The 14,222-nt window shown below is 43.0% G+C and overlaps 1 protein-coding gene across 5 annotated transcripts; it reads left to right on the forward strand.

Annotated features, from left to right (window-relative positions):
* Positions 1-182: 182 nt before the first annotated feature.
* LOC144100955 (uncharacterized) lies at positions 183-13,846 on the forward strand. 5 transcript variants are annotated; one of them, XM_077633890.1, is made up of 11 exons: positions 183-226; positions 499-717; positions 1,100-1,173; positions 2,115-2,228; positions 3,028-3,066; positions 4,529-4,593; positions 6,033-6,127; positions 7,094-7,184; positions 8,123-8,444; positions 9,979-10,164; positions 11,701-13,846. In XM_077633890.1, the coding sequence occupies exons 2-11, from the start codon at positions 576-578 to the stop codon at positions 11,815-11,817; spliced, it is 1,245 nt and encodes a 414-aa protein (XP_077490016.1). In that variant the 5' UTR covers positions 183-226; positions 499-575; the 3' UTR covers positions 11,818-13,846. The 5 variants fall into 5 exon arrangements, with proteins under 5 accessions (XP_077490016.1, XP_077490015.1, XP_077490014.1 ...); XM_077633889.1 differs by having other exon boundaries at positions 187-235; XM_077633888.1 differs by having other exon boundaries at positions 193-226; positions 544-717.
* Positions 13,847-14,222: the final 376 nt, after the last annotated feature.

A 14,222-nucleotide genomic window follows, 5' to 3' on the forward strand; every position in this document is an offset into this window, starting at 1 on the left:
CGGCGATGCAAGCGACCGAAGGCGTTCTCAAAACTTTTCAGAGCCCGTTAATACATACCTCATTAGAGCTAAAAAATTAAACAAAAATTTGTGAACCTCTCTAACGTTGTTTACGGCATAAAGTGTAGCTGATAATCAGATGTTGCGTGCACGTTGCGTGCCACGTTTTTGCGTCTGCTCCCGCTTGTCACTTGCAGCATGGCGGCTGTTTCGGTGCGTTGCCATGGTGAGGGACGTGAGTTTGACGCTTTCAACTTGACAGCTAGTCGCCGCTGCTTGCCAAAGCAATTATTCACAGCACCCCGCAGCTCAAACGAAACTTGCAGGACTTCTGTTACTTGTCCTGCAGTCTTCACAAGACTTTAAACTTGTCTCCTCCTTGAGAGACTAGTGCGCGGTTGGACGCTGAGCGCGAGCTGTCAGTGCGTTGCTTGTCGTTTCGCATTTGTCAAACCGCAAAGCGACGGTCGCGTTATTTCTTTTTGTTTCTTTATTCAGTTTAACGCGGGCGCACTGATCGAGGAAGTGCTTTCGGATCTGCAGACGTGACGTCGCTCCCTCAGGGCTGGCATCCGATGAACGGCCCGGTCATGAACGATGTCGCCAAGAAGCCCCGGACGCCGAAGTCGCCGGTCCCGGCCGGTTCGAGGGCTTCGAACTCGGCCACGACGAAGACGCCGATCGTGAACGGAAACCAGCTGGCCAACAAGGAGCAGCGTAGGTTTCTAAGCGTTCTCGAGAGTATCTCGGTAAATTATGAGAGTTCGGCGAACACCCATCGCGTGACCTAGTTTCTCGTTTGAGGGTATTATACCCAGAAGGACTGAGCAGAGGCAAAACGTCGAAAAGTGGCCGTATAACTAAAATCAAGACTGTTTGACATACCGTTGCTGTATGTAGTACCAATTTACAGGTTGTGAAACAGTAAACTTAATCAAAACTTAATTGCACTTTTGTGCGCTCTTTTCAAGTACTTCGGATAGTTAGACAAGCGGCGCTAATTTTCGGGGATACTTTGCTTGCATTGCGTTCGTCCTATCCTTGCGTTGGGTATTGGTTGTTTTTTTAACGCAATGTCTCTAGCGTGTCTTTGACGCAGGTGCGAGGTCTCCAAATGCCTCGGCTCGGATGTCCACAGAAAAACTCCGCCAGGAAGCGGCCGCTCTACAGAAGGTGGGAATGTGCGCTTTTTCACTCCAGGACACACACACACTATTTCTCGCATTGTAGAAAAGACGGAAAAATTTTCTTTTGGCACTGCATGAATAAATGGGGAGACCGGCGAATAAGCGCTCTGCTGGTGCGCACATGCACTTAGAAGTGACGGTGATGGATATTTAGCACATAGACTTTGAACACTGCCATGGGCAATTGCTCATCCTAGCTGAAAGATTTATTTCCATGCAGTACGAATTTATCATTACTTTCTACTACAGCTTGTGTGTTCCAGAGCCAATAGACAGTTGTGTAGTTTAACTTTGGTTGTCAGCTCCATGACAGACTTCAGTCGTGTACTGTAAGCGAGTTACAATATTTACTCTCGTGTTTAATTGTGCAGTGTACCGGGCACGTTCAGAGTGAGAATATCTGTCAAAGCTCAGCGCAACCTCTTCCGTGCTGCAGCTTTGATCATCTCCTTGTTTGGGTGGCTAGGTGGCTTTTATTTATTTGTTGGCTTTCTCACAGCGCAATGTGTGCCTTTGAAAGCTGTATCAGGTGCGCCAAGTAGTGGTCATTGTCATAAATGCGCAAAACAGCGCACAGCTCGAGCGCTGTAAACAAGTGTGTGGACCACTGTACCTGAACTGAGAGTGCGGTATTAAGAACACAATAGTGTAGTGTTCTAGAATTGGCCACTGTGGTGTTTGTTATATCTAATTATTATTATTTGTTTTTTTACAGAAACCTTCCTCATGTTATTTTTACAGCAGCGCACTGTTATGTGCTATTACATAGTTTGTTCTTCACTAAAGATGTTTCTGCAGTTTTCAGTTTTACAAAATAGTTTTCAGTTTTTGTCAGTCTAATAAAATCAAGTCTCAGTTCTGCAATTTGGTTGCGATGCATTAAAAAAAAAAAACAGATGAACTAAAACTTATGTGATCCACTTTCAGAGGGTGGCACAGTTCCGTGCAGAAAACCAGGGTCTCAAGGCAAAGGTGAAGCACCTTGAGGAAGACTGTGCTCGCAAGTCAAGGCAGCTTGACAAGCTCACTCAAGCAGCAAAGGTAACTATGTGCCAGGCGTTGGTTTGAAGCTTTTTCTGTTTATTTGTATTTGAGGGAAAATTTAATGAGCCAATCCTGTCTGTCTGTTTTCTTGTTCATTTTTTTTTTCACTGTTTTCAACTGGCACACAATTTCCTTTAGTATTGGCAAACCTATTGGCACATGGTAAGCATTCCTTAAAAATGGTTCTGATGAACAGCTATATGTGATCAGTTTAGTTTACTTCAAAGTATTGCTATCCAGCCATGTTTCAGAGAACAATTATGAGCATTTAATGCATACCTTATGGAGCCTGCTTTTGTCATTGTCAACTTTGCATATTGGGTTGCTATCGATTCTTGAGGTATAGATATGACGCAGGTTCTGCATACCGTAAGGGTTAAAATATTACTTCCAGAAGTCATGCAAGACGTGTGTTTAGGGCAAAAGTTTCATAGAGATAGAACTTTGACTCACGCAGACACTCTAACATTATCTTATAGCCTAGATGTTATTCCGCAGGACTGGAAACATGTCAAAGTGAATAATTCCTGCGGATATGAGGAGTACTAGGATGCAGGCGATCGTATGTTATTATATTGTGCAACCTTGCAGTGTACTGTTTATTTGATTTATTGCGAAAGAAACCAGCAGTATCTTGACAACATTACTGCAGTGGAAAGGTAGAAGCACGTCTAACTTGATCAATTGGACAAATTAAATGAAACAAAGGTTTGCAGATAACTCAAAAGTGAAGGACACGGGGCTGTGTGTATGTCTCCTGTGATAGGGACCCAGTGTTCTCTTCTGTTTCTACTAGGACAAGGCGGCAGCTGCTCAAGAACAGAAGAAAGGAGAGGTGAGCATGCTAGGTTCCTCTTCTTTCCTGTTTATTATAGACTGCCTTGGAAAGAGCTGCGCCCATTTTGATATTTACTGTTCTCGTAGCTGGTTGCGCGGACGCATAATGCATAAAAAGACGTAGCCCAAACTGCAAGTTTGTTAGGGCTTATATATATGTGCCACTAGTGCTGTTACTGCTTCTCTGTTTTTCGTTTGCTATGTCTTGTTTTGCTGTGTTCATGAATTGTTTCTGGGCTTTTGATGTACTTAACTCCCCTACAGTAATGCTTTCAGGCAGTGTAGATACACTCAATAAATAAATAAATAAAACCACTTTGTTACCGTGCAGTGTGCCCCTATGTGTTGAATTTCTTAGCGAGTGAATGCACACACAAACAGAGACCTCCCAGACTCGGAGTTATCCTATTTTCTCACGTAATTTGCGCCCTCACATAATTTTCACCCACGCTTAATTTGTTGCATTCCTAATTTATTACCCACCCACGCTTAATTTGTTGCATTCCTAATTTATTACCCGGCTTCATTTAACTTTCACTCTCCTTTTAATTAGTTGGTTATTAATTGTTTTTTGGGGGGAAAGGAAATGGTGCAGTAGTCTCACATATTGGGCGACACCTGAACCCCACACACCTCAACCCCACCGTAAGGGAAGGGATAAAGGAGGGAGTGAAAGAAGAAAGGAAGAAAGAGGTGCCAATTTCGACCACCTGGGGATCTTTAACCGTTTTTATGGAGGAAAAACGCAGCTAGCCGCGCAGTGGAAAAACTCTCCTCATATTCATATTTTGCGCTCTCTGCTGCACCATAACATCAGCATGTACACAGGTGCGCGCATGGCAGGCTTAGGAAGATCGGCGCGGCCGCGTCACCGTGTGCGGTTGAGAAAGGTGCGATTGGCGAGGGGATGAATTGTGCGCCGTTTACCCGACTTTTTAGTTGCCCATTTTGAGTAGATTAAATATATTTGGCATATAAACTTTTGGTTGGAACTTGACAGCTTACACAAGCCTTAAAATTGCTGTTTTGCCATTGCATATTTCTTGCTACGTTCACAGGGGGTAGGGCGCATAGTAGCATTTTGAATCCCACATCTGCTAACTAAAAACTTTTGTAGTTTGCTACTGCTGCTACTTTGCAAAAGTGGTGATAAGAATTATTGGAACAGAGACTGCATCGCTCACAAACAGCTCTCACAAAGGGAGTAGAATGCTTTTAGCTCATGCGGAAAGCATAGAAGTGTGTATAAAAAAAAACTGTACTGAAATACAGGCGTGTTTCACAGATGTTTTGAAAACAAATCCTGAAAATTTTCTCTTCAGAGGCACAAAAAAAAAAGTTTTTTTTTTCTCATTGTCTCACATAGGAGGGCGTTGTGCCATTGGAAATGCGGGCTGGGCAACAATATTTTTCTTTCTTTTTTCTCTGCTTAGACTAATATATATATATGTCTCCCACAGGATGGCTTGAAGCAAAAGTGCGTCAGACTTGAAATGCAGCTGAGGGAAAAAGAAGACAAGCTGAAGTAAGTGCTTTGGATTCTTCAGTGCTTTTTAATTCCTTGTAATTAGGGGTGTGCAAATATTAAAAAATATTGAATAGCGAATCGAATGTTCTCCTATTTAATTATTCGAACGAATCAAATTGTGCATAACTAAAACAATTTGTAATGAACCAAACGGGTTCTCAGCTTCTCGAATACCTTTAAAATAGTTGGCGCGAGGTTTGATTAAGGCCCGCTGTATTTTTCTTTGATGACTGTTCCAAAAACGGCCCTCACGAATGTCTCATACCCTATTGGTAACAATCAGTACATGCACAATGAATGGTTCAGCGTCATGATACGCTCCATTCATGTGACAGCATTCATAATGCTCACACATGGCAAGCCTCAGGCAAGTTGAGAAAACCCTGCATTGATTCTCGATCTTGAGGCAATTGCTTATACGGCGCTCTCACCCGCCATGTTGTGAGGTGTCGCTCTAGCTTATTCTCTGTCATCATCAACAGCAAGTCATCATCAACAGCAAGAGTTAAGTTTCCTGTATGTGCAACTTGATGGTCATAGAGGTAGTATACTGGCTTAGTGTTGTGACCCCTTAGTGGGGATCTGTGCTGTGTACCTTTAACTTTGTTTAACTTGAGCTGTACCTTTAACTGCGTAAGTTATAGCACTGTACCACGGCGCCACAGAGGGAACTTCAGTGTTTCACACGATTGCATGTTCTGTACAAATATCACCAGTAGCGCCTTATACTGGCTGGTGATACGGTGGGTACAAACTTTCCCTTGGCTTCTTTGGGGTGAAATGCTTGGAAAATGGAGTCTTTGACCCCACCTTGTGGAGTCCAAAAAATACCCTGTGCCATGGCACTCTTTGGCCAAAAGTTGCCCTTGCGCCATAAATACTAAAGGTTTATGGTTTATGGTGTTTTAACGTCCCAAAGCGACTCAGGCTATGAGGGACGCCGTAGTGAAGGGCTCCGGAAATTTCGACCACCTGGGGTTCTTTAACGTACACTGACATCGCACAGTACACGGGCCTCTAGAATTTCGCCTCCATCGAAATTTGACCGCCGCGGGCGGGATCGAACCCGCGTCGTTCGGGCCAGCAGCCGAGCGCCATAACCACTGAGCCACTGCAGCGGCCCATAAATATTAAACACTATCATCATTGTTTTGTATGAATATTTGCAAAGGTAGCAGATATTGGTACAGCTATTCGATTTGGTTATATCGCTATTCATTTCATATTCAATTTGGTTTTTGGCTTCACTGTTCATGTTCGATTTGGTGACACAGCTGGACTACTATTCGAACTTGGTTTGGAAAAAAGTAATATTCACACACCCCTAATTTTAATGATAGACTTTCAGTTGGTATCTTTTTCTTTATAAAGATAAAGATATAAGAAAAAGTTTGTTAATCTTGATGCTACTGCCTTCTTGATCTCTGAATTGACAGGAAACTCCAGGCCGCCCAGAGGCATTCATCAGAGACTGCTACACCAGAAAAGCTGCATCCTTCTAAGTCCCGACTGACGAGCAGTCAGCCCCGAGGTAACTGAGTTGCAAAGTAGCTGACGGCATACTTGCAGAGTCTGTATTAATCCACATGAAAAAAAAAAAAGTGCAGAGACAAGTGTCACAACTGTTTTGGATTCGAAAATTATGGCTTTAAGAAGTGAAATTCGCCGGTGCCATACTCTCTCATGCAGAGTGATTTTCGCCTGTTATTTGAGTTTCAGCACTACAGCGGTACATGGTCTCCCCTCCTGTTTTTCGCCTGTTAACCCTTTGCATCGTAGTTTCCACTTATAGAAGCCCTCAGCTGGTTGCGAACCTGTGAAGGTGGTGGCATGTTGTATGACAGAGCATGGTATGTGACTTTAGGCATGTGTCTTGTGCATTTTCTACGTACCTTGTATTCAGTTTGGCACTTTTCGTTTATTTCAGAATTTGGCAACTTGTGATAACTCTGCTGGAATGAGAATGCCAAAGAATACTTGTTTTATTTCCTCAATCAGTTTAGTAAGCATGCTTCCTATCTTATACCTTGTTTCGCTGTTCCTGTATTGATTCTTAACGCTGCACACTGTATATGCTTTTTGTATGCGAGTGCAGCTTCCCGATGGGAACTAGAACTCCCTTGGACGTCCATGGGAGTTTTAAGGTCTATTGGGAAATGCATGTGACAATTTTTTTTTATATTTCTGGACTTGCGCGTATTGAAGCACTCAATGTTTCGTGCAGGTCTGTAGTACAGTGCCCTGTGTCTGCTCAAGGCTGATTGCATGTGCTACTAGCTGCAGGTAGTTCATATTTTTCTCACTACCTCGGCATCTTATTTTTCTTTTTCTCACTGGACTAATTCCTGAACACAGTACATTCTATTGCATGTTCCGCGTCTGTTCACTTTTATTTTTTTTGTGTTTGGCTTTTTTTTTCAATTTCTTGGTTTTGATTATTCTAGTAGGCACTGTTCTTTTTCTTGCTCAAGTATTCAGTGCCTTTCTCTCGTTTCAGGTTCGAGTGCGGAGCTTGCGAAACTTCGGGAGCAGATTGAACGTCTCGGCCAGGAGAATCGCCGCCTGACCTTCCAGCTGAAGGAGAAAGAGTGAGAGAATGCAGAGTTCAGATTTATCTCGAGGCTGGGAGAGGATGAAATTTTAGCTTCTCCTATAGTGCTCGCAAACACATCAAACAACGGCACAGTATATTAATGACATTTATAAACATTGCTGACTAGCGTTATCATGAGGTAAAGTACAAAATGACTGCTTGAAAGGGTACACTCATTGTGCTTTTTTTTCTGTTATCGGTACATGCTGTTTGAAATCTTCAAGTGGGGCAAGTTCGCCAGGCCCAGTGATATGCTTTTGAAGGCAGAAATGCAAAGGAGTACAAAATACATGCTTGAGAAAAACATACTAATAAAAAAACGTAAAACTTGAGCTTCAACTTCTGATTGGAGTTTTTTAACTTTGGGCATCACATTTTCTTTGATAACCACATATGGTGTTGCTCCCAGCTTTCATTTGTCTCTGATTTTTTTAATGCTGTTGTGGTTTTATATTTTTTCATTTTAATAAAGATAAACCTTGACCAAACAAACTTCCTTACCAAGTACTATCTGCATATGCCCTTACTGTCCAGTCGTCTTTGCAAAATAATTGGCCATGTGTAACTTTTGCTGTCATAAATTTACTTCAGCCTGCGTATCACCAAATCTTGGAATCACCTTTCACGTGATGTCATTCAGGTTATACCAGACAAAAAATGCTTTTGTACCTTTGCAAAGTTTTGTGTCGGCCAGAATGAACAACACCATTGCTTTCTCTTTTTAGGTTAATTGTTTTGTTTGGCATTTGTATGAGTTGTTCCATTTCTTGCGAGAGGTTTTTCTTTGCGTCTTTTAATTATTCTTTCTTGCATGCATAACTGGTGTCTGAAAATGCTGTCTAGTTCACTCCTAGAGTTCACTTTAATGCCCTTGCAGCGACTTATAGGTATGTGGGAAAAAAAAATAATTAAAGAACATTTCCCCTTCCACAGCCAGGAGATTCGCCGACTCAAGTCTCAGCTGCAGCCACCGACAGCCAAGACAGCCGCAAACACAAAGACGCCCACAAAGACGCCCACAAAGGCGCCCGTAAAGGCGCCTCCGAGAACACTGCCTCTGCCAAACCGCAGTGGCCAACGACCAGCCACTTCCAGCCGAGCTGGGTCGGCAACCTTGGCTGTGGAACAGCGGAAGAGTGTTGCCACGGCCAAGCGGTCAAACACATTCAGCGTCACTCGAGGTCCACCGCAGCCCGACGACAAAATGGAGACATCAGCAATCTCCGTAGAGTCGAAGTCAACGCCCCCTGATGACGTGAGCAGCATTTAACATTCAGAAGAAAAATTACCTTTGGCATCTTCAGCTTACCGGGATTATTGCATTTTCTTTGATCAGGAGGTGATGTGAATGTGATGTCCACATTGGTGACACCAGTGATGCACTATCCTTATCTACGCATTTTACCTGTAAACATGCGTAGTAGCCTTGCCTTATTGAAACGACAGTGATATCCTCGGCCAAAAATTAGTTCAGGCTCAGTTTATTTGCAGCATTTGCTTACATTTTTGTTGCGGTTAATTCTTGATTCCTTTCCTTCATGTCCTGTCTCTTTTTTTCTGTATTCCTTTCTTTTGCAGACTGAATTAAGTTTGCATTGAAAAATCTAATTGTATGATACGCAGAATATTTTATCTGGCACCTTGATTTATTTAGCGAAGAGCCTTGTTGTCGCATGTGTATCCATTTAAAGGTGATTGGTTCGCAAAGCTGTGTTCATGTCACGATGTGTATGGGAAGGAGATCACCCCAGAAAAAATGTTACGGTGTGCTGTTCAAAATGTGGTACTACGGTGTTTTGCAGAATAGTAGTACATTCCTCACAGCTGCTTGATGATTATAGCTTGTATAATTCTTGTACACTGGTCACCAGAAGGTAGTGGAGATATTATTCTTGCATGCCAAAGTGCTTTCCATGCGCTATGCCCATTAGTGAAGTCCTTTGTAGGGACATTAAGGACAAATTGAGGTTGATACACATCGATGACCACATTCTAATGACAGACGGGATGCTCTAATTGGAAACGTAATCTTTATAAGCTGTCGAAAGCCAAAAGACAAAATGCTGTTCTTGCTACCACGGGGAATTTTCCCGAGCAAGCTGCGGTGATGTTATGTACTGTTTTGTGCGTGGATTTCTGAGGCTAGACCACCCTGCCATCCACTTCCAGCCTGCAATCAAGGAGTCCATTATGCTATCTACACAGTCATCAACATGACGAGTTTGAATCAAGTGACGGGGAGGGAAACGTTCATTTTCAACTCTGAATTTCTTGGAAACAAATGCTTCTTTTGCAGCCAGTTGAACATCAACGGAGCCAAGTTAAGCCAGGCAATGCAATTTTATTAAGAACAGAAATTTAGCCGGAGTTGGCTTTAGTATGCCTTTAAGCCAGCCATTGGGCCGAAACCGAGCTGCTATTCACAAAGAAGAAGAAGATGAAGACCACGAAGAAGATGAGGATGCCCCAACCAGGCAGTGGCCTAGAGTCATTGCTAGAGCTTGAGCTTCCCAGCAAGCATGTCACAGCAAAAGGTAGTATAGGAGCTGCTGCAATTATCACTTGTGTTCCAAACATTCAAAGCACCTTCTTGTTTCATAGCTGGGGAGCCACTTCGCTCTGAAAATGCACTGAGGTAGTCCAGAAGGCTGGCTGCATGACAGCAGTCTTGAGAAGTGCCCAATGAGTTTTGCCATGTGGGCAGTAACTTTTTTTTATGTAAGTGACGGATAAGAAACATACTGAGACCGTAATGCAGTGCCAATTGCTCTTATGCAATTCTCTCGCAGAAGCCACAGCAGACTTTGACGAACAGTGGTGTGACGGCGCCGCTGCCAGCAGCAGCAGTAAAGCAAAAGCCGACTGCAGCCATCAAGCCAGCCACATCCAGTGCCCTTCCAGATCCAAAGGCCGAGACAGTCAGGCGCAACATTGCTGCCAAGAAGATTCAGCGAGTGTGGCGGGCACACAGACGGGTACGCAGAGCATTTCATCTTTGCATCAGCTTTTCTGTGTGCAAACAAAAAACTAAGATCTTTCCCCTGGCTTGATGCTTGGCTTCTTTAGGGTGAAGTGGTCGGAAAATGGGTCTATGACCCGACCTTGTGTAGACGAAAAATACCTTGTGCTATGGCAGTCTTCGGCCAGAGCTGCACCGTCACCATTAAAAATCGTGTTTATCTTCATCCATTCATCAATCCAATTTTTATTCTGATGCAGTGACATTCTCTAAACTTTTTTAGCAGCCTGATTTTTTTTCAACACAGAATGTTATATCCTCGCTTGTGTAAAGCACTCATTATCATGTCAAATTTGTGACAGAGTGAAAAATGAGGAAATGTTTTAAAAAGGAACGTCACTGCACAAGGAATTTATCAGGGAACATAGTGCAACAAACCGCATGAAAATTAATGAAGCTGTTGTCATGCTACACTTTGTGCAAGCATGGCAGTCAGGTCAAAAAGCAGTTTTATGAAAACATGTATTTCTAGAGACTTCAGCCAGTTTTCTGCTACCTGTGGCCACAAAAACATTCTTTAAAGTCATTTCTGGGCTGTTTTCGTGGAAAATTCTTCGGGGCATAATTAAAAAAGTCTTATAAATACCAAATGTGGCATTCTGTAAAATTTTTTTTTGAGGTTTTCGTTATTTAAAAGCCGGTTCCCCCTTGAGGAGCTCTGAATTAACTGCAAGTACAGGGGAAACCCATGCATATTTTTCATGGCAGTGTTAAGGCTCCCATTCTGCAGCCTGGAGAAGCGACCTAGGTGGGCAATCTGGGTCATGTGACCTTGTGATGTCATCACAACCTGTCCACCGAATTGTGAGCAAACTGACCACTGTGGCAGGTGGTCAGTTAATGATTGGTCGCAAGAGGTTACTCGGGAAGAGTAACCTGGGTTGCTCAAGACCCACCAGTAGCAGCACCTGCCATCGCAGGGCAGTTGCGCACCGCTTAAACACTGCATCACTGCGCCAGGAGTGGTAGGAGGACATCCAGGGCTCTATGAATGACCAATTCTGCGTATATGGGCATCAACCCATTAACGCTATATGTCACAATAGCGTTAATGGGTTAAGGCAGAGCTTTAGTGTCCCCTCCAATTTATAGCAAGGAGTTGTTGATCATAGTTGAAATTTCGACCCATTTTGACAGTTCTTTACTGCACTTTTTGTTCAGTTCACTTTACATATTGGTTTTTATTTGGGTTTATGACCACTGAACACCCTTGCCTCCACCCCTTGCTTAACCACCTTAGTGGACCGTCATTTCTTGCTCATGACGACGAGTCCAACTTGCGGTGTTTTTTGGCACTCCGTGTCGAGTTTGAGAGTAGGGCTCGCCCAAAGCATTTTTTTCGTTTCCCAACAGATGCCAGCACAGATGCTAAACGACCATTCTGGTACCGGTTTCGAAAAAATGTGTCCGTTAAAGGGAATTATAATGGAATTTATTCCAGGATCATCGTGCTATACTGTCCTTGATGCTTATGTTATTTTATTCTGGACAGCGGGCCAGCAATGCATCCTTGGCTGGCTCCCAGGGCTCGTCGCAGCTGTCGGAAGGCTCCCACCTCTCGAGCAGTTCCCAGCTGTCGTCGAAGGGAAATCCTCCACAACACAAGTAAAGGCTGGAGGTGGTACAAGGATCACTCGGGAACTGGTTTTGCTGGACCAAGACGAAGTTCCTTTTCCTTACATTCCAACGTACAGTAGTGGATAGCCTGGAGTACCTTGCGACACCAGTGAAGGTGTCGTCCCGAGTGTCACAGAGCGGAGCCGGTGATTGTGCTGCAAAACTCCGCTGTGAATGTGCATTTCTGTTGTGCCCTGAAAACTTTGCACGGCATTTTCTTTTTTTGTAAGCTCGCTACCATTTTGAGGTGTTGAAAACAAGTGGTGCGGTTGGCTCCCTCGCAAGCATTCACTTTAATTGAGAATACAGTGTGTGCTTAAGACAACTGTTAATGCATTATGTGCATTGACATTTTGCATCTCCATGAAACAGGGCAGCTGATGGTTTAGCATCTGTTTAGTGTCGTTTTGTTGTGGGGCATGTAAGTAAACCTCAGTCTCAAGTGTACGAAAGCACGCTCTTTAGGATCGTTGACTTGTTGAATATCGCTCAGTGTGACTTGTACGTATTCAAGTGCTAAGCGTTATGCAACCTTGCTGGCGTGTGCATCCTTGAATCATGCTGAAATGTTGTTTTGGATGAGTTTGTAGAGGCCACAAGGAAGGCACAAACTGAAGCTCTTGCAGGTTTGTTATTGATGGGCGAGTTAGGAAAGTGTGGTAAACTCGAAGTGTGCTAGCTTTCACCACCAGGATACTCATTTTCTTTGCCGCTCTTTTAGATGGTGCATCTCAATGGTTCTCGGATAATGAACTTGCATTTAGTAAGGCTCGCTACCAGTCTTATATAATCGTAGCTTTGCCACTTGTAGTGTCAGAGTAGAGTGATCAAAAACTGCGTGGCACCTGCTTACAATAAACTTGAGATATAGCAAATTCAACTGCTTTTCATACCAGCAACTGTGTATGAGTTATTAACGTAAAATTGAACATTACCGTTAATGCTCAATTCTGAGTGCATACTGCCATCTCAAAAATACTTGTGTTCCTCTTGCACTTCGTATCTTTACAAACCATGTGCAAGTGGCTGCGGAAACCTCACGAAGGTTCATTATGCATGAACAAGGGAGTTTGGCAAACACCAGGGGACTGAATGTGATCACTTTGTAGGGTCAAACAAGCAATTTGCATGTTACATTTGCTCGCGGATTGTTTCAAACGCCAGAATGTGTGCACTTGGGTATCTTTCTCATTAGTGTTCTTGACTGAAAGTAATTCTTAAGTGCAAGATTTATATGGAGTCATCATTTTGAATTGGTAGCACAGGATCGGAGTACTGTTGACCCGCAAAGCATACCACTCACTGTTCATACTATTTTTACTTCACTGTATGGCGTCTTGCACTCAAGTCGACGACAGACCATTGTATAATGCACCGTTGAAAGTGTTACAAGCAAGTTCAACCTATTCGGTTCAGTGAGCAAGTATATTTGAGTACTGTACAGTTCGTTACAAGTGTTTCCTGCTCTAGTGATTTATAGCTGGAAATCAGACATTTACTCCAGCCACTACACTTTGTACTACTGAGAGCATTTCTCAAGTCCAGGCATTTGGTAAACAAATTACCATAGCTGGCTTTAACCAACTGCAAGACAGGTGGCCTGCGGTGATAATGTACGTTATGTTGGACATGAAATGACGGCTGTTAATTCCATATTCAGCGTGTTGCTTGTGTGGCATTTCTCAGTGTTCCAAAGCTAGCTGTCTTTATTTCTCGGAGTGTTGGATAGCAGGCCAAATGTCTTGATTTATGAATTTGCTGCTGATATGTGGTTTTTCTTGGTAATGCTAGGCTAACCTACTTTGTTCCCCCAAGACATCATATATACCAGATGTTTTGGTTTACAAATTTGCAGCCAATGTGACTGCAAAAAACGAGGTTCTGTACTCATGCTGTTCACATTTGCTTCACTTGGACTGGTAATATGAAGTGAATTTTTGTGTACTACAGGTTTTCAGCAGTGAAAATATGTTTAGTGCCATGTGTTTGCCCACACAGCAAAAATAAATGTGTTCATAGTGTACTGTTTGCATTTCAAACACGAGACATTTTGTTGCAAGCCCTAGAGTAGGAAATTATCAAGGCTTAAACAAACAAAAAAATGGAAAAGGCATAGGGCACACAAACTACTTGAAACTTATTTTTATGTGGTGGCTTCTGTCCATACTTTCCTGGTCATCTATCTTTCCAGAGATTGTTACATCGCACCAAAATACATGCACTTTCAAGAAGCTGCCAGCAAAGCAACCTCTCCAGTACATGTAACTCGTCAAAACAGCCAAAATTTGTCGAGCAACAGCGTTTTAGAGATTCTAAACAGTGATATGGATATTACTTATAGTGGGCTACACGCCTCTTAATAATTACGGAGCCTAACAGTAATACTTGAATATAGTT

This window comes from Amblyomma americanum, chromosome 8 (genome assembly GCF_052857255.1).
Source record: "Amblyomma americanum isolate KBUSLIRL-KWMA chromosome 8, ASM5285725v1, whole genome shotgun sequence".
NCBI classification, from domain to species: Eukaryota; Metazoa; Arthropoda; class Arachnida; order Ixodida; family Ixodidae; genus Amblyomma; species Amblyomma americanum.